Genomic DNA, 27,175 nt, shown 5'->3' on the forward strand with positions numbered 1-27,175 from the left:
TTATGTTGTCATGTTTCTATATTGTGGTCTGTATTATGAAGTTTGATTTTCTATTGACAACGACATAAAATACAAGAGATGTCCATTCTATTCAGTTAACATTTCCACATATTTATCAATTTTTTTTCAACGTTTACCGACATATTCAATTTGATTCAAGTTTCTCTAAATCGCGGCATATTTCAAAATAAGTCAAGAAATAGAAGCGGCTTTCTTATTTTCGTACCTTTGTTGTTGTTAACTTTGTGTGTGCAAATCTTTGTGATTTTACTTTGAAGATTACTAGTATGTCATTCTGGGAAGGGCGTGGTTCATCTATTGTCTTATAACTTTGCTTAGATTTTAACACAGTTTTTTTCTTCTATGTATCTTCTTATGCAAGGATTAATCATATCTAATAAAAACACGTCAAGACACGACCAGAAACTTTCTGAATAGTAACTTGGAAGGGATTTTGAGAGCTAGAATATGAAAGACTTGAATTTCTGTAGTCGCCGAAAAAAGTTACCTTTTGTGATTTTCTTTTGAGTGTTTTTAAAATAAAGAAAGGGTTACATCGGTCCATATTGTTTTATTTACAACAAGTTAAAATTTAAACAATAAATAAAGGAAGAAATATTACAATGTTATGGTTCTTGTAAATGCATGTGAGAATATACAAAATACATACGCAAAATAAGATTTGGTTACTGTTTATAACTTATATTGTTTTATCATATTGCACACATTGTCTCGATACAGATTCCTGAAATGAGTCCATATATTACTATAGAAAATTAATTCCATAATTAAAAAGTGCTCTCTTTCAATGGATACCAGCCAATCACATTAAACACCAGTTTACACCAATGAATCATTCAGAACAACGGGAGCTCTATACAGCGCAAACCAGTTAATTAAACTGTTAATTTATGAATACAAAAATTAGATCAGCTTCTGTTTTCTGGTGAAAAAACTGGCGGTGTGCTCAGGTGATTAACGTGTTGCTGTATCCCGTGAATGAACATCCGGGGAAGTGTAGGTCGTGGTGACGTCAAAGCTGATTCCCCCTGGCGGTAATATAGAGCGTCAAAATTGGAGATTATACTAGTTGCTTGTGGGTGGTATGTAAACCAGTACGGATTGCTTTGGAGCATGCGCTGAACTGCTGCATAATTTCCAGCTTCAGCAAGTAACTCAAGACCAACTGCAGTTTGTCGTTTCCATTTTGTTCTGAAATGATAAATATTAGTTAGGATTAAAAACAGACCGAATGATAACAGAAACAGAGTATTCTTCTAGTCTGTGTTTTGGACGGGTGGTTTTATGATTTACTGAATAGAAACTAAATCCTATCAAGAAAAAAATACTTTCTTTTTCTTTTCTTTTTTTTTATCTTGTAATCATATTTCATTATTTTTTATCTGAAAAGTGTGTGTTACGTAACAATGATAAAAAAAATAAATGCAAATAAGCTGAATAAAAATTGAATATTTAATGACTTCGAAAATTAAACCACAAGTTTAAGATATTCATGATCTTATTTAGAAAATTCAGATCTGTTGACAGACGCCAACACTCTAAATTATGACATCAAACAAAGTTAAAATGGCATTAATATCAAAAGTTAATGATCAAACAAATCCATTCTGTTAGGCCATAAATTGTCATTCCGCTATTTTACATACAACGTTATGCCTACGCAATTAAGCAGAAATCAACATCTACCTTACTAATTAAGAGATCAGCCTCATTTACATACGTGATAATCGTAGAGAAAATACATTAATAGTTTACAATTAAAGTCAATTTTGAAGAATAATTGATGTCAATTTTCTTCATCAAACTCTCTGTTCTTACATTTTACAGCTTATAAATTATTCAACGATTATTTGTATTGCGAGAGACTTAAGATAGTGTTAAAGATGGTCAATAAAAACCCGTATCAATAAATTCAATATAATTTCTTGAATATTTTAAGTTGATATACAGAAGATTAGACGAGGTCAGGCCGTACGGTATGTAAATTAACTATTAATATTACGAAAACCGTTCATTTTCAATAAGTAGCATGAATTGGACTGTATTTATTTCACAAAATAGTCTCCCGACAGCTGTAGGTCTCACACAATATCCAGTGAAAATTGACAATAATCAGAATAGGGAAGGGGTTTAGTGAATTATTCGCGCTACAAACACACGCAATTTAACACCACCATATACAAGAGAAAATTGACTGTAATGAATAGTAGAACGAAAAAATAATAGACTTCATTTCATTGAATCGTATAATTGATTAAGATTTTACATGTATACAATTCTAACGTTTGATTATTGTGTCACAGATTGAGAGAAAAGTTATTTTGTGGAATATGTAATAATTGGCGATAGACAAATTATACCAGCGAGATATCAATTATTTATAATACATTTACGATTAAACTATATATTTGTTAAGGATTTATTTATAAAATTGTTTCCTGTATTTAATGCTTCGGTGCCATTCAATTTAGTTCAAATTAAACATTTAACACATTTGTATAGAATTAAGTGATGTTTTATAAATTTTGCGACTAAATGCATTTAGCTGTTTTTCAGAGTACTGTAACAGTTACTGTTTATTTTGAGAAAAAAAATATAAAAAGTTGATTTTTGGGGGTTTTTTTTACCTGCAGTGCGAGTTAATTTTTGTTTCATATTGTTTCATTGTTATTAGGTTTGAACCTTATTTAAATATGCAAACAATTTTTTTTATCTTTTGCTTAATGATTAACGAGATATTTCGCATAAATGTAAAAAATAATAAATTATAAATAGACACCAACTACAACTGACAACAAACAGGTTTTTATAAAATCGTCGAACTATTTTTTATGAAAAAGTAAAGCATTAGAAGATTATTTTTAAACAATATTTGTTTTTTCAATCTTTATTTAACTACATGTATATACGTCAGGAAATTTAGTGTATTTTTATTCAAACTTATTTATACGAGAAATTACGTGTACATGTTAATGAAACTGTAATAAGCAGCAAGCTTAGTTTTAATCTGTACCCATATGTAAAATAAATGCTATATACTATGATTATAATGTCTATCATATTCAGTGTAAACAGGTTACTTGCAATCTTTTTAATTTTCATTGATTTATTTCCTGCAATTTATTTTAATCAAATACAATATTTGTGTTTATAATAAAGAAAAATAATAGCAAACGAACATCTGTTCGAATATGATATTTTTTCCAGCTTGTATACTTTCTTAATATTTTTAAAATTTAAATATTTGAGATTAGATAGATGACTGCAGAAAAAGTGTGGATGCAGAGTAATGTGTTGGTGAAGCTTCAATTGTAAAATGTTAAACATACGATAATAGTTTATACATTTATATATAATTATGATTTTGTTTTTAAACAAATAAAACTAAACGTTTGTATTATTTGACTTGAACTTTTTTTTTAAACAAAAACGATATGCCTATATTTTTAAAAAAAGGTAAACCATTACGGTGTAACGCGTTTGTCGTTTGGTAAACATCTTCGATTTGGAATTGGCCTGTTTGAATTATCATTGTATTTCAGTCAACTTTTTTGAGATAAATGAAAATAACATTTTTGGAACTCAGTGCGTACGAAGCGCTTTTCTGGATTTACCTTCATCAATAGCGCTCAAATATAAACTTTCGAAAGTGCTCGCTTCATACCAAACAGTGCCAAAACAGAATAGCTAAATTCATTAATTTCTCTGAGGGTTGAGTTATAACTTATAAATCTTGCCAGTACCGAGCGAGGTATTAATGATTGATTAAACACTCTGGTTAACAGTTCGTCAGCATCGGCATCCACACGGTGTCACAATACAGCCTTAGACACTATCACATTATTGAGTTATCCGTTTGAAGTAATACAATTGCGCACATATATCAACATGGAAAAGAAAATCAGTTTTAGCGGCGAGGAAGGAACAAGTCGATAATGCTAACAGTAATGCTGTTTCTTTTTTATTAGTGTTGTCTGGTTGCTGACTGGTATACGTACATTAATGTCACCGTACGTTTAGGTCGTCAACTTCAAGACCATTACGTTAGGCAAACAACGAGCAGTGAACCAACATGCATGCTTAAAGTAAAGACATTTATCTACAACATGTTTTCTAAACAGAAGACATAACTCTATTTATGATCACCTACTGTGGGATTTGAGGATAAATGAATTACCAATTAAAATAAAATCCTGGCATTGAAACTTTTATTCAAAGCTTAAGTTTATCTGAAGGAAGTTCGTCCGATCATTTCAAGTTTGTGTCAGAATCCATATAGTCAACAAATGGCAAGGATACTTCACTGTTAGTGCAAATTCAAAAAGAATGTTAAAATATTATACTGCTGTTTTTTGTAAAATTGCGCAAACGTTTATAGCTTAAGCACAGTGTATGGAAGTGCTTGTGCCATCGCATGACTTTGCGATTTAAGATGTAGATAAACCAGCCTTTTAGAAAATATAAATAGAAGATGTGGTATGATTGCCAATGAGACAACTATCCACAAAAGACCAATATGACACAAACCTTAACAACTATAGGTAACCGTACGGCCTTCAACAATGAGCAAAGCCCATACCGCATAGTCAGCTATAAAGGCCCCGATATGACAATGTAAAACAATTTAAACGAGAAATCTAACGGCCTTAAGTTCATATAATGATAAAATAAACAAACCTTCTGTTTTGATACCACGTTTTGACCTGTGTATCTGTCAGATTGAGTTTAGCAGCAAGTTCCATCCTATCCTGCACACTGAGGTACTTTTGTTTCTCGAACGTTTTTTCCAGTGAATTGAGCTGGTGGTCAGTAAAAGCAGTTCGTGCTTTTCTTGGTTTCTTTGTTTTCATTAAATGTGAGGATGATTCCTCGTCTCCACTTTCTTTCTTATCTACAACAAAAAACAAACATAAAAAGTAAAATCACAAAAATACTGAACTCAGAGGAAAATCAATTTGGAAAGTCCATAATCACATTGCAAAATCAAATAACAAAACGCATCAAAAACGAATGGACAAGAACTGTCATATTCCTGACTTGGTACAGGCATTTTCAAATGTAGAAAATGGTGGATTAAACCTTGTTCTATAGCGTTAACCCTCTCACTTTAAACATAACATTTGCATGTACCAGGGAGATAGAGAGAGAGGATTGCAGCTCTTTAACCCTATCTTTCAAATTTCTTTAGATAGAGACAAAGGCCTTTAGTGTTCCCCTTTTAGTAACATCAAACGACATAAAACCTCGACATGAGCTTATCTCTTTATATCTTTTTATAAAAAGCGATTCTTGTTTCATTATTGTATCTATATTATTTCTGCTGTTGCACTTGAAAAAGACCGACAAAGATGTTTTCGCTGTGTTGAAGACCCATTGATGGCTTTCGGCTGTTTTCTACTCTTTGGTTAGGTTGTTGTCTCTTTAACATGTTCCCAATTTCCATCCTCAATTTTATATTTTATAAACCAAGCCAAAACATGACATTTATTTAGGACACCCGGTACTGAATGACTCAGATATTCGCTTTTGTTTGAATTTCAAAGTGAGTACAAAACTAATAAAGGCAAATCACAAACAAATGTGTTCTCTTTATCAGTATTAATATCTTGAGCCAGATTGCGAATACTTATTAAAAAAGCAAAATAGAAAATTAGAAGAAGTTGTTCCGAATAAGTGGATTTATATTAGAAGAAGGCGTTCTGTATTTTCTCCTTGATTTACAAAAGTAATTGCGGACAATACAGAAAATTGTTTCCAATACGAAAAAAATCTCTAAAATTTGTTTTATTTAAGTGTGGAAAATTAACACCCTCTGTTGTTTTGCTTTGATGACTATGCTTAAACAAATAAATCTTATTTGAGCCTTTTAATATTGTTTTATTATTTGTACCAATGAGATATAATTGATACAAGACCGTTTTTTAACAATATAATGAAATAAAAATATGTAACAGGCTAAAACAATTACTGTATCTACAGTTGAGGTGAACGGATAAAGTCATTCAGTTGCATAATGCATAATGTCGTGAAAGAACAATGGTTTTATATGCTCCACACACAAATGCAAATGCCATGGCCTCAATGAATTATTTTTAGGGGGAAGGGGCTACCTTCAATTATGAAATTTAAGCAATTAGACAAAACTATTGCTTTAATCAAACAAGTTGGAAAACATTTCCAAACTTATATAAATTGGTTCATAAAACTGTACACTGAATTAAAAAAAGTGTTAAAATTTTAAATACTAATCATAATTACTACAGATGTTCAAAATCTGGTTTTTTTTTTATAAATAAGCGATTTCAGGCTAAAAAAAAGTATGCAAATAATGACTTTGTCCAATGATTATTGTTTGTTTTTGACTTATTATGTCTTAGAACGTCTCATACAATATACTAGAAGTGTATGTCGAATAGCGCAAAATAAATTGGGACTTTTTTTCAACCTTGATGTTGGCTGTCACAATTATGCATTAGATTCGTTATTGATTGCTAAACATCCAGTGGCAAATAGTAAAAACATATATAAAACGACATAAAAACAACTGGTAATGTTAACTGTTATTGTGACAAATATTTGTATTTTTGTCGAATTATTAAGTGAGTTACCGAATCTAATTTCAGTAGTGTACCAATGCTTTATCTAAATGACAGTCACCGATAATTCATTTCATTCAGAGAAAACTATGCCGCATTCATCATATGTCAAAACGTTCGAACTTGATTTTGCATGACCATTCAATTGTTTCAAAATATTTCTATTATATTATTTCTGCTATTGACATAAACCAGTTGACATAATTATGATGATTTGAGTGTAGAAATGTAAATAAAATAAATCAGAGCCAATTAACTTAATATGCATAAGGGCAAAGTTTGTGATTTGAAAAAAACTTGTTTTGTTTGTTCCTCATTTTCATCTGTTTTTTATTTTTTATTTTAAGCAAACTCTTCATTTGATACTCGATCTTTTGAAGTGTCAAGAAATGACTTTTTACGTGTTGAACTCATTTCTGTATATTTGTACATCCTAAATGGTATAGAGATCATCTACGAATTATCCCCACCCTGATTTGAAATTCATGTTCCCCTGGATCTCTCCCATTTGACAATAAACTGCATACTAAAGAAGGGTATCCGTGTTCCTATGTGGGATGCATAAATACACAGTCACGTCTAGTCGAAATGAAGGCGGGAAACTCTATGTTCCTGGTAAATGATATATTGTTCGACGTCATGTCTGCCCTATCCAACATCCCAACATCAATAGGAGTCCAAATGTGTCATCCATGTCGACAATTTGCACAGCCTTATATTTGATATGTTTGAAATATTAGCAACTGATCGTCAATAAGCAACAATTGTCAATCAGTAGTATTACCCCGAGACAAAACGTTATGTTAGCGTAAGTGTATAAACCAACTTTTGATATAATCATATGATATCTTACACGTGAAAATTGATAGTGTTTGCTGTTTTAATGTCTCTTCTGTGCAACCTTTGCTTCAAATTAAACAGAAAATGTGTATACATGCATTTAACGAACAAGGAGTAATTATGTGAATGCTGAAATCTTATCTAGTCTTAAAATATCCTTTTCAGAAAAAAAAATCTTTTTGGGTTCAGACTTATTATCGCTGGTGCTCATAGTTATTTAAACAAAATTCTAAAATAAACTGTCACGTAGAGAAGAAGGTCATTCCATATTTTTTTATGTATCACTGGCTGATACAATTTAATTCACTACCAAGTTGTTAGCGTGTTTTTCTTATTATCATTACTATTATAAGTAGAAGTATTAATAATAATTTTGTTTTTATCATTTTTACCAGTTATATCATGAACTTGAAAATGTATTTTAACTTCTCTTGTACAACCATGTGCTTTCTTCATTCATCGGATTTGTATTTTTCAAATAAATTAATTTATATTTATCACTGATATACAATGTTTGCTTAGAAATACCTTTATCAAAAAATATATATATAAATATAAGAAGACTATAAGTAGGAGTGCCAATGAGAAAACTCTACATCTAAGTCAGTCACAATTTGTAAACAGTAAACCATTCTAGATCAGAGAACGGCCTTTTATGTATGAAAACCACCGTTTTAACAACAAATAAAGCTTATTTAATGTATCATAAACAATATAATATGAAATCAACTTAATCAAATAAATACGATAATAAAGTTAAACATTATTTTTATTTCATAGATATTTCCGTCGCCTTTTAACTAACCTGAGGTGACCTTATTCTAAATTTAAATCTAGATCATACACTACGTATTTGTTTTTGGAATGAAATTTATTTAAAAAATAATATGAAGCATTTCATGTGCGAGTTTGACAAAAATTGTGTATTCTATGAAAAACAGAATAAAGTAAAATAAAGTAACTAACATATGTATTGTCGTTTGATTTACTGAACGTCATAAGTATGATTTTGAAATAAAGCGAACTTTATTTTCTTTTAAATAAATAAGTAAAACCTGAAGATAAATTATTGAGAACAATAAGTAAAATATATATTAAAATTGTAATAATAATAACATGTCCGAATATTAAGTAAAGTACGGTAGTATTGCATTCATTAATATTCCTATTGCATTTATTTTGGGTTTTTGTGTGACCATATTTTGAAAGTAAAAGATATTATTATAGCAACAAGTTGTTGTAAAAATTCAAACAAATTGATTTATCATGATAACTCAATTATCCCTTCTTCATTTTAATTTCATAACTTTTATTATATTTTTCCATTCGTCGTTGAATATCTCGCATTGGTCCTTGTCATGATTATGGCCATTATATATTGATGTTACAAAACTAATACAAAATAATAAGAAACAATTATAATTAATGTGATGAACAATTAGCACACGTCAATTTGATACGCATAATTGATTCTAAAACCAAAAACTAAATATCCATACTGAAAATCCGAAAGTATCAAATAATAATAATAATAATAATAATAATAATAATAATAATATAAAAATAGTAATAATGTAATAAGAACAGCTTCATTCTATAAAGCAATACTTGATATTATATATTTGTTGAATATTATGCTTTTTTCAAGGAATTTCATAATGCAATATTTTGTTTAGCCCTGTATCATTTTATATTTTATAATGCGAAAACGAAATTGCCCATACGCTCTCGAGTTAACATTAGCCGTATAGTTAAAAGCGGGAACATTTCTCTGATTTAATTATTTCTTTTAATTTAATTTGTATAGAATACCTTCACAATCATCGTCGTCATCATCTTCCGATTCATCTGACTTGACACTTTCCGAACAAGATTTCCCAAGACCTATACCATGTGGACCTTTAAACTGTCCTAACTGTAATCCTCTTCTAAACGGATCATCTGACGCTGATAATGTTTGTGAGGAGAAAAAGTTTGTTGGTACCCGTAGAGGTTTGAATGCTGAGAGGTTTCCAGTGTTTTTATTAGCATCTGATAAAATGTCTGTAATAAAGAAAGATCTTCTCGGCGGACTAGGAAATGTATTGTCAATATTATTACACTTATTTGGTGACACTAAATTTTCTGGTTTTTGTAATGGACATTTGTCAATTGTTTTGCTTCCTGTCGTCTGCTCTTCGTCTGAATCACATTTTTCAACGTTAATTGATTCCTCTTCGTCTGCTGAACAAGGAGAGGCACAGGCTGAACGTGACATTGTTCAAAAGGTTTCGTCCGAAATTCGTCACTTCTTGCGAGTTAGATATAAGATTATGATTTCCTAAATATTCAGTTTTAGCTTCAAATAAGACATTTTCACATCATTCTAATACTCCTTTCCTTATATGCTGTAATGTTTACTGAGTTTTCAAAGTTCTGATTTCAAATCAAAATTCACTATTTTAAAAGATATAAGTAATTAAACACTGTTTTTCTATTTCTGCAGAATATTTATTCCGGTAGATATAAGATAATTTCTTCTCCAAAATTAATCTTCTTTTCACCAGGTCTGATTATCAAATTTGATGTTTTGTCAAGCGACGTATTACCTTTTTTTGGCTGAGTAGGGTGTAATATGTACCAAACCGGGTAAAGAATCAGTGCTAGAAGTCACTGAACCGACAAGAAACCGGTAACAAACGTACAGAAGATAATAACAACCGACAGATTAGTTGGTCAGAGAGAGCGTCATTTGTTATTTAAGTTAACTTTTCTTTTCATTGGTGCCTTTTCCTTTTTATGCGTGTATAATTGTGAATTTTTATGAATCGATCTAGCATTTAATTTTCAACTATTCTCGTTTCCCGTCCATATTCAGTAAAGGATGTGAAATTAACACCCAAACAGATCATAATTGGATGTTCTGTTAGGAGGGCGGAGTCAATAACACGTCGCGTGAAAGATGTAGTAATACGACTCTGATGAGGGTTAGAAGTCAGCCATTTTAATAATAGAATAAGTGAGAAAAAGATATTATTCATTGTTAAGGGTTGGCAAATTATTGAACTAATTTACATGATGTTATTATTATATTAACGGATGTAATAAAGGATTAGAGATGACGATATCAAGTTATTAAAACCACAGAAAATTTACTTTTTAGTCATTTCATTCTACCGTATCGATCAGAAAGTAAAAGAATTTATTTCAGTTATTATTTTGATCAGTTTTATTATAAGTATTATTAATATTACTATTTTGTGTTTATTTCCGTATTATTATGTTTATTTAAGTGAGAGAAAAAAACCTATTCTTTACAATTTTGTTTAATTTACATTTTTTTTTACAAAACAGAAATTAATGTCCTATTCAAAGTAATACGGAAGACAGAGAATATAAACTAAATTTGACCACAAATATTGAACTTAAATGTTTTATGTAACCTAAAAAACTAGTATTAACTTTGTGAACAATTTATGCAGTTAGGAAAATAATTTGTTTTATAATAACTATGAATAACAGATATGTGTGTAGTGCTCGTCAATGAGACAGCAGTCCAACGAGACAGCAGTCCAACGAGACAAAAACAAATTACAATGCAGTATCTACTAGTAGATAACTTCATCAACACTCAACATACTGGTGTCTATGCAACTGCCAAGCTCTAAATCGCCCCCGAATCTAAATAAGCTGTGAATAAATTTTGCATTGACTCAAAATTTAAACAGACGTTAATATAATTGGAACAGAAATAATGCTATTTTTCAGAGTTTATCAAATATTAAGAAAGATCAGCCTTTTGCCTGTATGTTGTAGACAGTTTAAGGCACCGGTAAGGCCAGTTGATATTATAGGGAGATACAGGATGATTTTGAAAATGTCATGACAATTACTTTAGTGAGGGTCTTGTCTCAATCTTCAGATTTTCATGAAGCGTTTAAGTCTTTTGTAGACTGTTGTTTGCCTTCTTACTCCGTTATTTTGTCGGTCACTCTGAGACTTAAGGGTATTTTTTGGGGGTGGGAAGGGGGGGGGGGGTAATTTCAGCCTTTTTTAACTGACTTAAAGAAAAATACATTTTTGAACCGCAGCTCCAAAAATATAATCTGACCCAAAAAAATATGGAAATCGAATATACATTGTATATGTAAAATTCATGCAGCAAACATGAAAAAAAATAATAGTTCCTCTTAATAAAAAAAAAGTTTCAATAAAAAAAAGTCTTCCTGTCCAATCACAGAAACCTTCGACCAAATTGAATTTGTGAAAAAAAAAAAAAAAATTTGTTCCTTGCATTTGTCAATGACGTTTGCATTGACTATCAATGATGTATTAGCAAATTATTAGCAATTATTATTATCAAAATGCATTCCGGAAATGTCCGTTATGAATTTCATATTCATTATGTGCGTCGGTTGTTGTTGTTTTTTTGGGGTTTTTTTGCGTCAATGTGACATTACTACTGATGAATTTGTTAATGTCTGCTGGCGTGCATCATTGTAAATATACTGAAAATTGATGCAACTGTCGTACAAGTGAGAGGTTTAGCACTATAATACCAGGTTCAATCCACCATTTTCCCCATTAGAAAATGCCTGTACCAACTCAGGAGTATGACAGTTGTTGTCCATTCATTTAATGTGTTTGATCATTTGATTTTGCCTTTGATTAGTGACTTACCGTTTTGAATTTACTTGGAGTTCAGATTTTTTGGGATTGCACTATTTTGTATGTTGTATTTATCAGATGATACATATTAAGTATATTATTACGATTATTTAAATTTAAGGTCAACTATGACTCTTTGTAAATCTACTGCTAAATCTACTTGGTGTCTTTACGTAAATTTAAAAGGTGAATACTGTAAACGACCTGTGGTTAGTTTGTACCCGTTTAGTTGTTTTTCCTCAAAATATCAAACCAAAAATTATATTTTTATTAAATTACATGTATTATTGTTTTTGTCTATCAAAACTTAGAGAAACCTTAACATGTGTTAAATTAAACGACACAAGAATCAAAAACACACTTGCAACAAAAGAAAAGTATGAAAAGCATGAAATAATACTTAAGATGATATGATGTATAAAAGAAACATGATATATATTTTTATTGATACTAAGCTAGTACATGTATTCATATGAAATGTTCGAAAACCATAATAGAATTATAGATAGATCTGCGTGCTTGTTTTCAATCAAGTGATAGTAAAACAACGTGACACATTTTTTATGAATTATACTTTGAGACACATGAGACATTCAAACCCATAACTCGAAAATAACCTCCAAATCCAGGACAAGAAACCAGAAAAATAGACAAACTACAGAATACAAAACCGAACATAAATAACTGAAGACTATAAGCTACACAAACAAAAACTGGGGTTGATTATAGTGGCTCCGAAAGGGAAAGTTTTCAAACGATAACATCTTTTAAGAATTCGATAGTCGCATGTTCTAACAGCCACTAACGGGCACTGTGATAGTGCACCATATCCTGAGAATTAATTTTTGAACAATTGTGTGGCAAAAAAAACGTTTGCAATGATTATTGCAAGATTGAATGATTATCCGTTCCCTTTTCATCAATGTAAACTACCGAATTAGACTATTTACCGGAATTGAAATAACACGAACAACACGAAGGCTGCCTCATGTGGTGCAGGATCTGCTTACTCTTCCGGAGCACCTGGGATCACCACCTGTTTTAGTGGGATTCGTGTTGTGTCGGTTTTAGTTTTCTATGTTGTTTCTTGTGTACTAGTAATTGTCTGTTTGTATTTTTTTTTTATCAATGGCGTTGAGTTTGAATGTCCTTTTTGTATCTTTCGATCCTCATTTGCAAAGCAAATACAATTTGGTCTTATAACACCTGTTTGGTTCGTATTCATTCTTGGTCTTTAAATATTCGGCTTTTATCGGTCCTGATGAAGATAAATAAAAAAAGCGTTATGGACGCATGTAATTTACACCCCTAGTTTTTGGTGGCGTTCGTGTTGTTTATTCTTTAGTTTTCTATGTTGTGTCATGTGTACTATTGTTTGTCTGTTTGTCTTTTTCATTTTTAGCCTTTGCGTTGTCAGTTAACTTTAGATTTTTGAGTTTGACTGTCGCTTTGGTATCTTTCGTCCCTCTTTTATAATGCGTTGTATTTATAGTTTGCCCTAGATAATTATGAGAAGCTAATTTGCATATCGTCTATCTCAATGAGGTACATAAGGGATACTACTTACCTAAAAGGCAATACCTAATATCTGGTGATAGTTGTAAAGACAAAAAAGGAGATACGCAATAACTGACAACACAATATAAGTCCAAAAAGCCAGGGGTCGGGGTGAACTCCGATGCCCCGAAAAGGTCAACACTCCAGTTCCACTGGTGACACTTGCGATGTGTCTCATATTAAAAAAAGTCAATTCTATATTTGATTTATTGAGAAACACTCTTCAAAGATATCAGGCATAGATTTTAGTCTTCAAAGTATATATCTGTGGTACTTTACCAAATAGTTTAGAAAGCCATAATCAATGACGTTGTTGAAATGCATCGAGAACCAAAGATTTTAAAAGATTATATAAAATAGTGCTTTAAGTCATTTAAACAAAAGGGTTAACAACCCTTTAGTTTTTACAGTTCTACACATACATAGTTTTACAGAAAACTACCAATGGAAATTCATGTCAACATGGAAATCCTGACTGCTGACAACTGGGCTGGTGAAACTCTCGGGTGCGAAACATACACAACCAATGAAACTGCTCTAGTGATTATGAAACCCATTAATTAAACTAGACTAACAACGCATTTGGTCAGATGTTTATTTCGTAATGTCTGCTCCACTCGGGGCTTATTACTTTTTGCAAGTAAAAATTCGTCGATAAGTCGACAATTGAAGACAAAATGATAAGCATATTGCTGCGACAAGTAGGATATTAACATTACATGACGGTCAACCACATGATAAACCGTCCGTTAAACATTCGAAAGAATTGTTTTAAATGATATCTTCCAATCCTTATTAAAAGCCTGGTACTTTTGATAACTACTTTCTTTAATTCCATCTTGGTTATCAACAACTTTTCCAAGTAGATGTTGGTAGTTATGGAATATTGTTTCTAGTGGTTAATATATTTTCCATATGTAGTTGGTGATGGGTGTTGCTTTAAATAATGGGTAAAGTTACAATTGGAAAATTGAAATCTCTCTTGTAAAATCTAGTTCTCAACCGACCTTATTGTTTAATGTTTTTACGTGATTATTGTCATGCCAATGAGTATCAATATACTTGCATCACCTGCCTATGGTGTTAATGTCACAGCTGGTTATTTCTAGCACTGCTGATCTCTAGAGCTACCAATTTACTCTACACTTAAACAACTTCTGATATCATCACATGAAATTTCATGGTTAAAATTACAAATTGTTCGATCGATATCAGGTCAGTATGTCACTAATGACCGTTTATATATTTCCATACGTGTTTGACGATGTTTGACGGTGTTTGACGATGTTTGCCGGGATTTGACGATGGTTGACGATGTTTAACGGTGTTTGACGTACTATCAACTATTTGGCTCTTACTGACGATAACTACAGGACATCATTACACATGTTGCGTGCATAATATGATTTGCTTACACTTCTTAAGCATTTGGTATTTCTTTTGTTGTGAAGCTTGTTAGTTTGTCCAAGGCTGTAGACTTAAATGACAACTGTTGGTAAACGTTTTTGTCTGTTTGACCATGCACCTGTCACGTTGCTTTTGTTTTATACCGTTGCTTTGATAATACCATGATTATTTTACTCTGGGTTTGAAATTGTGTATATTTAAAAACCTGATTTGTAGACAAGGTAAGTATCACCATGCCTTCATCACCGCACGCCATGAGAACCCAAAATGTCGTAGTCGAGGATACGACAAATACCGTCAAATTAAAAACCATAGTCAAAGATCTAGTTATGATAATAATACATAATAGACAGACAATAAACTCATCATAGATACAAGGATTATTTTTTGTATTAACACCAGACGCGCGTTTCGTCTACAAAAGACTTATCAGTGACGTTCGAACCACCTGAGATCACCTCCTAGTTTTTAGTGGGGTTCGTGTTGCTCAGTCTTTAGTTTTGAATGTTGTTTCTGTGTACTTTTATTTGTCTGTTTGTCTTTTTCATTTTTAGCCATGGTGTTATCAGATTTTTTTCGATTTATGAATTTGTCTGTTCCTCTGGTATCTTTCGCCCCTCTTTTAGACAACAATCTTTTATCTTACGATCTAAGACTGCAAATGTATGAGGAAAATCAAAAGATACTAAGCAGACACTACACTTTTTGTAGAATCCTCAATCTAAAGTTCGAAGAGATATAGGAGATGCAAACATTCTCTGTTATGTTGGTTAGTGAGTGGTAGGACATCATCAATATATCTGAAAATGAAATCAAAGAACCTTGAAAGATGTTTCTTATTCATATGAGTATAAAAAAGGTAAGTAAGGATGCACAATTAGTTCCCATTAGGATATCAACTGTCTTTTGAAATATCAAATCACCAAAATCAATACAAATGCAGTCCATAAAAACACAGCATTATAATGATATATTCCTCGCTGTATAAAGGGTTTTGTAATCAGTGGCATTCTCCATGAAGAACGTATACGATTGTTAATGACCTAAAAAAGAAATTCAGCGAAAACATATCTGGGTCGTCAACAAAAAATGAGAAACACAAACAACAGAAAAACTTAACTTCTACAAACACAAGCGCCAACATACATGAAGACGGACTTGATAACAACTGCCATATTTCCGGCCAGTGTTGCTGTAAATTACAAGTTCTTTAGTTAGACATTTTAAATACTAGTTATGATTAAAGTATTTTCGCATTTTCATGTAAAACCTTCTATTAACAACTACTCAACGACCCTATAAAAGAATGAATATCTACATGTTCACCAAAACATGCATGTACACATTCACTTTCTTTTTTGTTCTCATTAAGAAACCTCCTATTAGGAACCGTGTAACAAAGAACGTCTATTTGACCTTGGTATCTGTATTCCTTACACCAGTACCCGTATAGAAAGCCTCGTTTTACACTGCTAAGAACAGGTAACCTTTAACCTGTGCATAAGACAGCTGTACAAGTAAAATGGTAATAGGTAGAATTTAATGCATTTTAAATTAATTTAGGTGTAAATGTCATTCAGAATAATTAATTCCAATAGTTTTGTTAAACATTATGTCAAGAGTCTTTTAATTAAGTTCTCCACCCGTTCTAATCACAGTCAGTGTTTTCGCTTTTGGTCAGTTCAGTTTCATTGACCATATGTTTGACAGAAGACAAGGCTTGACCTTAATCCGATTTACACGGAATAACTTCTGGTCATACAATCCCTTGTACACCTTCTTTTCTAACCTCTCTTTCAAAATGAAGGGGTGGTAGTAGTTCTTTAAATTAAATCTGGAATTAAGACGGTGTTGTATTCGATTTGTAAGGTAGCGTGAAAAGTTTTAGAAAATCTTTCCGTTTACGAGGAGAAAATTAACTCGTGGTGAGATGCGCTTTATTGTAAGAGTTAATATTCCAAAGCCGATTAAACATCGCCGCATAAGTTTGAATGGAGACCTGTGTACGTCTATAGAGAACACAATTCGTGGTAAGACACCTGTGAGATATTTAAAAGTTCAAATTTACAAATATTTTCACACAGCTTTAGCCGATGCATAATTTTATTATACTGGGATATTTATATTCACGCAGTTATTAAAATATATGTTTTAATGAAAAATGAGAAATAAATCTAACATTTAATTCTGGATCATGTGCATTCTGTAAAGTCTGACTTTGTTCTTTAAACGTTTTTTAAACGTACCAAATTTTCATGAATAGTTAATCGCTTGTGGTCGTGTGTGGCACTGCAATAGATCAATTTAAAATTAACACAAATTTTCCAATGCAACAGCTTTTTGCATATTAATATTTATAAAAAAGCGCAGAAACTCTGGAGCTTTGACAAAGTAGCTAAATATAATTGCAGAAAGCAAGCATGACGTCCTGTCTTCTTAAACAAAAAATAACGCCAATTTTGATGTATACTTGAAGTTAAAATTCCCTTTTTGGAATGCAATGATTTGAAATTAAGTTACGCTTTAAAAATAGTTCCAGTATATTTATTATGTAAATTAACATAGAGGGTTTTTACTTTTATATTACTATCACATAATGTATGTAAAAGAGTTATTTAACTAGAATAAGAATTAAATTCCTTATAACTGCAACGGTTTTTCATATTAATATTTTTTTTTCTCTGTGTACAAAAGTGGTCACTATCGAACAGTCTATTCAGCGCTTTAATGCATTTTCTAATGTATAACAAATAGTTTAAGTGTGTTTCATATTTAGAAAAGTAAATGTTGATGATAGTGCTAAGGTTTCAGTAGTTCATTAACTCCTATCCATAACGCAACCCACAGCGAAACTCTGCTACACAAATTGAGTAAATTGGCACAGCATTTAACCTTCTTTAATTACCTCCATATGATCAAACAAAAAAAGTAGGATGTAATTATTTTTTTATTTATAAATACGAAAAATTTCTAGCTAAATTAAAATAAACAAAAATGATATTTTGACATTGTTAAAACAATAACTAAACAAATAAACTGTAATCTTCATACGGCGTTTTTTGAGTTCATAGTTTTGTTGGGTTGCTGTCTCAATATTCGTATATCTCGTATCTCGGTTCATTCATAGTTAAAAAAAATCAAATAGATGGTAATATAGAGACGATGCTAATGAAACAAAAAAAGACGATGCTAATGAAACAAAACAAAAAATGTAAAAAGAAGATCAACTTGTTTGACTGTCCCTCTGGTATCTTTCGTCCCTCTTTTATGTTATTGATGACAGTTAATCTGGACGAAAACTTTCTAAAAAAATTTGTTTGACAATCTGGAAGTAGGTAGAAAATTTGTTCTTAAAGTGTAATAAAATATATCAACATCAAAAGGATGTCTTTGAAGTGTTGCCAAACGACACAAAAGGGACAATCAAAGTTCATAGGTCGAAGAAAAACAGATGAAATACGAAAAGAAAAAAAAAACAAAAAAAATGATGATCACAAACCCTACCGAAAGTAGGAAACTAAAAGAAGATATAGGTGTTGATTGAAGTATTTATTTGCTTTTAACTCGTAAAAGAAGCTGCACCTGCCGTCTATGCTCTGACTTCAACTCAGACAATATAGATTAAAGGTAAGTAGGAGATATTATAAATTCAAGGGAAAACAATTGTAAAATTTAAAATTGTTTATAATCCAGGTACTTTTGATAACTATTGTATGCACATTGAACGACAAATTTATGTGACGTATATAATTTTTCTGACGTCAGACACTCAAATCAATCCATGTGTTCGTAGATAGTAGATGTTGTTGTGTCCTGTTAAATTGTTATACGATGATGACTGATGTTCCCATATTTTGACTATTTTATTGATTGTGACTGTTTATTTAACGCATCATGTAAATGTAACGGAATTCGATGAGACTGTTATTAAAGTGAGAGGGTTAGCGCTATAGAACCAGGTTTAATCCACCATTTTCTACATTTGAAAATGCCTGTACCAAGTCAGGAATATGACAGTTCTTATCCATTCGTTTTTGATGCGTTTTGTTTTTTGATTTTGCCATGTGATTATGGACTTTCCAATTTGATTTTTATTGAGTTCAGTATTTTTGTGATTTTACTTTTTTGTTATATTTCAGTTAGTTCAGAAAGATACATTTTCCCATGATTCACGATGTGTAACCTTTTAATGTACTTTTTACATATCATTTATTTATGAAGTCTATTGAAACAATTTTCTTGATTTAGATTCCTATATTCTTTCTTTCACGCCATTAAAAGCAATTACTATTTAAAACGCACGAGGATGGCAACCTACAAACAGAATTTGATTATATATAAACGGTCAAGTTAGGACTTCTTGTTGAAGTTGCGTACAATATTACAGTGTAATTCCGTGCAACGACCAAATTAAAACCTAAAATATAACAAAATTTAATCAAAAAGAAGTAACCGCACATGGGAAAATTGATAACAGCCATTAATAGTTAATCTCATTGTGATTCTAACAATAAACAACAATGATTACAATGTGTTTATAATCCTCCGAATGACTTTTAATATAACCAATTTGGAACCTTTTGGGATTTTACAGTATGATTGGATCACTAAAATGCTACCGTTTTCGGCGACGTCCGCTACTGTGGGAAATTATCGAAATTGCATTTTATCAAGGTTTAAGATATAGATGGGTAAGAACAAAGCAAGACAGCTATCAGATGATAGAACTCGCCAGGTATAGGACACGATTGTTCATTGTCAGGCAAACATTTATTTGTAATTGCGTACAATTGCATGACCTGTAGTTTTATTTTTTGTGCTTTTTAATCACATTTCTGTCATTTGCTATAGTAATTGGAAATGAGCAATATGGCCACTGTCAATTTAAAAGCCAATTATTTAAAGTTAATATCCACTAAAATGAACCGCCCATCTGTCCTAATCAGCCAACAGTGACGAGGATATGATTGAGAATACAACTTAATTTAATAACTATAAATATTACTGCTTATGGCGTTTGTTGCATATAATCATGTGATTTGGTAACTTGATAACTTTGTAATGAAGGCGCTGGTATTTCTGAGATACATAATCTTTTGACGCTTTGATTAACAGTCATAAATTAAAATTCGATCCGATTATATTCTGATATATGCATGCAATATCTTTTCTATATGAAAATTTAGTACTTTGAGTTATTTAATGTACACCACTGTTCTTTATTTTTACAACACCAAATGGTATACAAATCCCTATAGGTACAAATAAAAAAACTAATTTCGCAACATATTTGGTACGGCACCTACATTACCAATTATATAATATCTTTATTTTCAATAAACCATCATTTTGATAAGGTATACAGAAATACATAAGTACAATATATACAATATTCAATAAATACAATTACAAGACATGTTACAAACATAATTAATAGGGGTGGCTTCGCACTAGATAAAGCCAGGAGTTCACACAGATTTATTTATAGTTTTGATAAACTTGCAGAGTTTAAACAACCTTACCTTTTTTTTTGATGACATTAATAATGTATACTTATAAAATATTTGGCTCTGTAGCTGTACTTTTCTATGTAATTTTTCCTCTCCTGAGAACAGTTTAAATTATGATCATATATCTTATTTTATATTTCGTTATGGTGCTTTTTTTTTCGAAAAAAAAATGCCCCAACAGAATGATATGGAAAAATTAGCAATACTATTTGAATTTTGTTGTTACATTTATTTAAGCAGAATACAAATATATATTAAAATTTGGTCCGTAAAGCAAAGCATTCACTAATTCATAACTTCACAATATTTTAGAAATAAGTCAAAATAATAAAAGTATGACTGATACATGTTCTTACAATCAAATACAACCACTGTAGCTTTGCAAAAAATTAGTAACGTAAACTTTACCGTTTTGTACACGAATTTCATCAAATTAGGACATTCACTTGTCTGATCAATACCTGTTTTGTTGCATTTAATTCTCTGAAATATATCCTGGGTTTCTCGGCTGTTTTGATACTGTATCTAAAATAGATAAGTCAGTAGTTTTACCTGTATATTTTAAACCAGACGTATCATAAACGAACATATATTTTATTTTATTCATAAATCGATTATACAATTTGTATGCACTAATATTGAGTGATTATATTTACTTATTACCATTTTGTTACCATTAATATTTCACATTAAATATAAAATAGTCCAACCAAAGAATTTAACGGTTTATAAATCTTCAAACATTATTAATGACACCAAGTAAATTATCCTAAAGGCATGCGTCAATGACAAGATTTAGCTATTACCAGATTTCATGGATTGAAAGTTTTCTAACAAATTTTCAATTATTTGACAGACCCTCATAAAATGGTGTATTTTGTCATAAATGTGTCTGTGTTATATGCTTATAAGGTAAAACTTAAGCAATTCAATTTCACGGTAATTGCACATATTTAACCAATGAGGAATCCCGTAGAGCAAAGTAATGGCAAAATTAAACTCTTAATTGCATAGGTAACGTTTTTACCTTATAATAAAGCCCGCATTTATATCAAGTCAACGGGAGATAAATCGACTATACCGGAATTAAATAAAAATATACCACAGCGAGGCTTTTATGTGGCGCTGTAATCTGTAAAACTGATGGTCGTCGGCGATTATAATGGAAGCTGGTACAATTGTGATGGGAATAATCATGAGCAACAAACTAGCACCTGAACAAGACTCGATCACTGAGCTTATTGTCCAGGATCGTGACACGACCCCTATTCACGAGAACGAAATGGACGTATTGAACGCGATTAAAACACCGGCCGTATTTATAACACTTTGAAGATTGCTAACACTATGAATATTATTTTCGTTAGCACTATTTTACCTGCATGAGTTCCTAGAATGCATTTTGCAAAGTAACACGTCCATAAAATTATTAAGGTTAATGTTTTAAATAATATGATTAAGCTGATGGCATTTTAAAAAGGCTTTGAAACTAATATTAGACGTGCTGTGTATTATGTATATGTGCGGGTGAAGAATGCATGTGATGCAAAAATATGTTTTTAATATTTCCTGTGCTTTACTATTTTCCTTTTCATGTCGTTGCTTATTAGCGTGTTGGCGTCACTTTTGAAATATAATTAAAACATTTATACGATAATTTTAAGATAATTTTGTATATTTACAAGCCATTATTCAATATTTTATGAGCTTACTGTATGGTGAAATCAATACAAAAAACAAGGAATATTCTGATAGGATTTTCTAATCGACTGTCGATGAAATCAATTGCAGACTGGTATAAGTGTGTATATTGAAGGACTTTCATGTGGTACGGTAATTGAAAAAAGTGCAAGCAAATTCGGTGGTTATTGGCAAATCCGTCAAAGCAAAAGTTCAGGAATTGCATCTTTTCTGCATACCAACATACAAGCAAAATGAAAATTTACTTGCACAATGTATCCTTAACAAAATCCAGCCGATAACAAATCACCCTATATCTTTTGGGAAAAAAGATATAAAGATTTTTGTCAGGTGACATTGGAACTTAAGTCATATATAGACATAACGAGCTGTTGGAAGTTTGCCGATAAGACCAAGATGCACTAGAGATCAAAACATTATAACTTCATGGCCTTAATAATAGTTATCAAAGGTACCAGGATTATAATTTAGTACGCCAGACGCGCGTTCCGTCTACACAAGACTCATCAGTGACGCTTATATCAAAATAAACAATGGGCAAAACCAACACAGTAGAGTGTTAAGGATGTTATATATAAATCTTAGTCCCAAATCAATTTTTAGTTAAATAAACAACATTTCATTTTTTTACATTCAGATAACCAGAGAAAGGTTAATGTACGATAAGAACCATTAATATGCCCCTGACGCTGCAATATAAAAACACAGACTATTTAGGACTTTTAGAAAAAGTGTTAATTTTAGTAATACGCGTTTGACGACGGGATTGCTTCTCTTAAAACATGTGGTATAAACTTAGCCAGTTGCAAGAGATAAAGAAGTACCTATGTATCTCAGTGGGTAAATTCGCTGAGTTTCTGGATGGAGGTATCGGCTTTGAGGCTTTCAGGAGACATGCTGACGTAGTCCGGCTACACACGAACAGTTTAAAAAGTAAAACCACAAAAATAATGAACTCTGAAGGATTTTCCAAATGGAAAGTCCCCAATCAAATGACAAAATTAAAAGCTCAAACACATCTAGCGAGTGGACAACAACTGTCATAATCCGACCTGGTGCGGGCATGTTCTTATGACAAAAATGATAGATTAAACCTGGTTTTATAGCTAACTGAACCTCTCACTTGTATAACAGTCGTATAGAATTCCATTATATTGACAACGATGTGTGAATTAAACAAACAGACATAATATGGGAAAATATCAAAAATAGGGGTACACCAGTTAACGTTGTGTTATAATCTTAATCATTATAAACAAAAACAAATTTATAAAATAGCATTTACCATGACACAATAACACATTGACGGGTATGTCAGAACAGAGTAACTCTCATGCAAGAAAGAAACACAAAAGGCACGCAGACAACGTACATTAGCACAAATGAAAGACAAGAATACAGAAATTATCAATGAACAATAACACAATGACGAGTTGTATAAGTACAGAGCCACGTCATATGTGTTCAAGAAACACAAAAAGGCATACAGAAAAGGCATATCAGCAAAAAGAAAAACAAGAACTCAAACATTATCACAGAGAACAATTACATAATGAAGAGATGTGTACGTACATAGCAACGTCATATGGATACCACCAGAACAGACTAAAAAGTAAAAGTAATTCATTAAGACAAAGCAAAAAAATACTATAACACATTATTTAGATGTTAAACAACGTCAGTACCTAGCATCTGTACTTCAAGACCATCTTGTATTATTTGTAAAGTTGATACGAAATATTTATCAACAAGGTCAAAGTACCTTCTGATGATTTTGTTTTTAGAAAATTTACGAGACCTTCTTTGACATAACCCTGGTTCATCAACTTTCGACTCAGACACCCTGTGGCGTTTTACAAGGTCAGAGTAGTTGCCGCATGCTCTGGAAGACCGAATAAATTGGGAAATGTATATTCCATATGCAGATGCAGTTGGTATATTGCTACTAAGCTGGGGGAAAATTGATAATTTCAAAATTAAATTCATTTGTTAATGTTTCCTGCATACTTTATTGCATAAATCTCATTAGAAATGCCTTTTCGACGTCATAAACCTATTTATATAGACATATTTGGCTCTAAATAGCAACTCAACACATATATTGTATATAAACAAAGTTTTTATCCAAACTATTTTACATATAGTGAAATGGCTTTAGAATATATTGCGTAGGAAAATAGTATTTGGTAAAGTCTTCGACTAGTTTTCAATACCTGTATCAAAGGCAAGATATCAAAATGAGGCTATCTTTTAAACTGTAGAAGTTAGAAGACTTTGTCTTTTTCATTTTTAGCCATGGCGTTGTCAGTTTGTTTTAGATTTATGAGTTTGACTGTCCCTTTGGTATCTTTCGTCCCTCTTTTAATGTGTAAGACAAAATTATACAATTTGCATACTGATATCTCCCAGATTAAGATCGTAAGAACACCGGAAGAGTGTTATTTGATATATTTATATTACTTTAAGACACGTGCCTTTGAATGTTATAATTCGGAGGTCAATAGTAAGAGAGAGTATCAATCGACTTGGTACCTTTGTAACAGCAATTGACTCGAATTTCTGCCAACCAAGACACACTTCCAATCACTAGAAAATAACGACATATCATAAAATCAACTATTTTATATCAGTCTTTTTAAATTATTGTCGCAAAATCTTCTGACATACCTTCAATCTTCTTTAGACATTATTTTCTGAAGCCAAACTAGTTATTCTATATTTGAGATGGTACAAATGTAAATGAACCTTCTTAATTTAAATTCTGTTCATTCACTACACGCTCATTACGTCATTCATACATTTTGTTACCAAGTATTTACACATTTGAATTTGTTTTTACGAATGTATTTTTTTATGGATTTACAGAACCACATATGCACTATGATCATGAAGTGTCGACCAGTGGAATGACACCCTTTTGTATATCTAAGTTATTTTTAATTACCTCCTTCTCAACATTTGGCCTTTTATTATCTTAATTATTATACATGTATTGTGCTGTGTCTGATGAGAACTAGCATATTTAATTTGCTGATTTTCGATGGAAGAAAAGGCTTGAATTATTTATGTATGTGCCTGTCCCAGGTCAGGAGCCTGTAATTCAGTGGTTGTCGTTTGTTTATGTGTTACATATTTGTATTTCGTTAATTTGTTTACATAAATAAGGTCGTTATTTTTCTCGTTTGAATTGTTTTACATTGTCTTATCGGGGCCTTTTATAGCTGACTATGCAGTATTTGCTTTTCTCCTGCATACGATATCTTCTTTCGGTTTAATGGTTATTTTCTTGACTTCAGTGAACACGTATAACAATGATCCACAATATCCCTTAAAACAACAAAAGTTCTAAGAAATCTGTATATGTTTCTTTACTTTCATTCAATACTATTTATAGCATATTAAACAAATATAAAGAATTACAATTCTAACATCCAGATCTTTCATATCAAAAAAGATATACAAACTTTCTGAAAGTTACTTTAAATTCCATAATTTTTTATATAAAAAAGTGAAAATATTCTCTTTTTTAAACTTTCAATGTAAACGCCACGTGTAATTATCCGTCTATAAAAGCTATTTGATTGTTTTTGTGTCTCATTGTAACACCAAAGCATATTATTTGGAATAAAGAACACAAATATATCAATGGATTATTTCCCTTACACTGTGTTACGTTGTTGATACGTTTAAAGATTGGAAAATATTATCGTTAATCAATTCCCTCATTAGTTCTGTAAGGTTCATTGAAACATAAACAGTATTAACATGACACCGATTTTAGTAAAATATTGGCAACGGTAGTTTACACTTTTAAAAAGTCATGATAAATCGACAGAGAAAAAACCAAATCCGTGTGTCAAACAAAAATTGAGGGAAACACACACAGGCACTTGTCTCAAAATTGTTTTCTCCTATATACTTTAATATAACACATTTGTGTTATATTAAGGTATAAAGGGAAAAAACTGAGACAAGTGCCTTTGGAAATACATCCACTATAAGAGGTAAACAACGGAACAACAGAAACACTGATGTGCAACAACAAAAATACTCATAGTTACTTTAAATTATGACTTTGAACAGGATATTTGTTGCATGTCTAGCTTAACCTCCCGCTTGTATGACAATGTTAAAAAATATCGTTAACACTGTATGCGTGTCTATAGTCTAAAGAAAGACCTTAGATAAATAACGAAAGGGCTTATTTAAGCACTTGCTTCCCTCAAAAGAAAAACTAATTATTGATAAATTATATACATTAGACCGTATGTTTTCTCGTTTGAATTGTTTTATATTGTCATTTTGGGGCATTTTATAGCTGAATATGCGTTATGGGCTTTCCTCATTGTTGTAGGCCGTACGGTGAACTATAGTTGTTAATGTCTGTGTCACTTTAACTCTACTTTCCGCTACATAGATGATGTTCTTTCACTAAATAATTCAAAAATGGTGACTGTGGAACGCATATATCCCATCGAACTAGAGATAAATGATACTACAGATACAGTTAAGTCGGCTCCATATCTTGACTTACTTCTAGAAATTGACAATGAGGGGCGGTTGAAAACAAAACTTTACGACAAAAGAGATGATTTCAGCTTTCCAGTTGTGAACTTTCCATTTCCTAGTAGCAACATTCCAGCAGCACCTGCATACGGGGTATATATCTACCAATTGATACGACATTCCCGGGCTTGCAGTTTCTATCATGATTTTCTTGATAAAGGGTTGCTTTTCACAGGGGAACTATTAAGTTGAAATGATCCCTTTGTAAATTTTACGGACGACATCACCAGTTGGTTGACCGTTATGAAATAAACGTTTCACAAATGATATCGGACATGTTCCTTAAGTCGTTACTACAATCCCCTTTCCTTTCATGATTGTGACCTACCG

At 31.5% G+C, this 27,175-nt stretch overlaps 1 protein-coding gene across 1 annotated transcript; it reads right to left on the reverse strand.

Annotated features, from left to right (window-relative positions):
• Nucleotides 1-640: 640 nt before the first annotated feature.
• Nucleotides 641-10,242, reverse strand: LOC134705462 (barH-like 1 homeobox protein). Its single transcript, XM_063564186.1, has 3 exons — nucleotides 9,270-10,242; nucleotides 4,699-4,912; nucleotides 641-1,212 (listed from the first exon to the last, which is right to left on the reverse strand). Exons 1-3 carry the CDS (start codon nucleotides 9,712-9,714, stop codon nucleotides 930-932), a joined length of 942 nt encoding a protein of 313 aa, XP_063420256.1. The 5' UTR covers nucleotides 9,715-10,242; the 3' UTR covers nucleotides 641-929.
• Between the last annotated feature and the right edge of the window lie 16,933 nt (nucleotides 10,243-27,175).

This window comes from Mytilus trossulus, chromosome 2 (assembly GCF_036588685.1).
Source record: "Mytilus trossulus isolate FHL-02 chromosome 2, PNRI_Mtr1.1.1.hap1, whole genome shotgun sequence".
NCBI lineage: Eukaryota > Metazoa > Mollusca > Bivalvia > Mytilida > Mytilidae > Mytilus > Mytilus trossulus.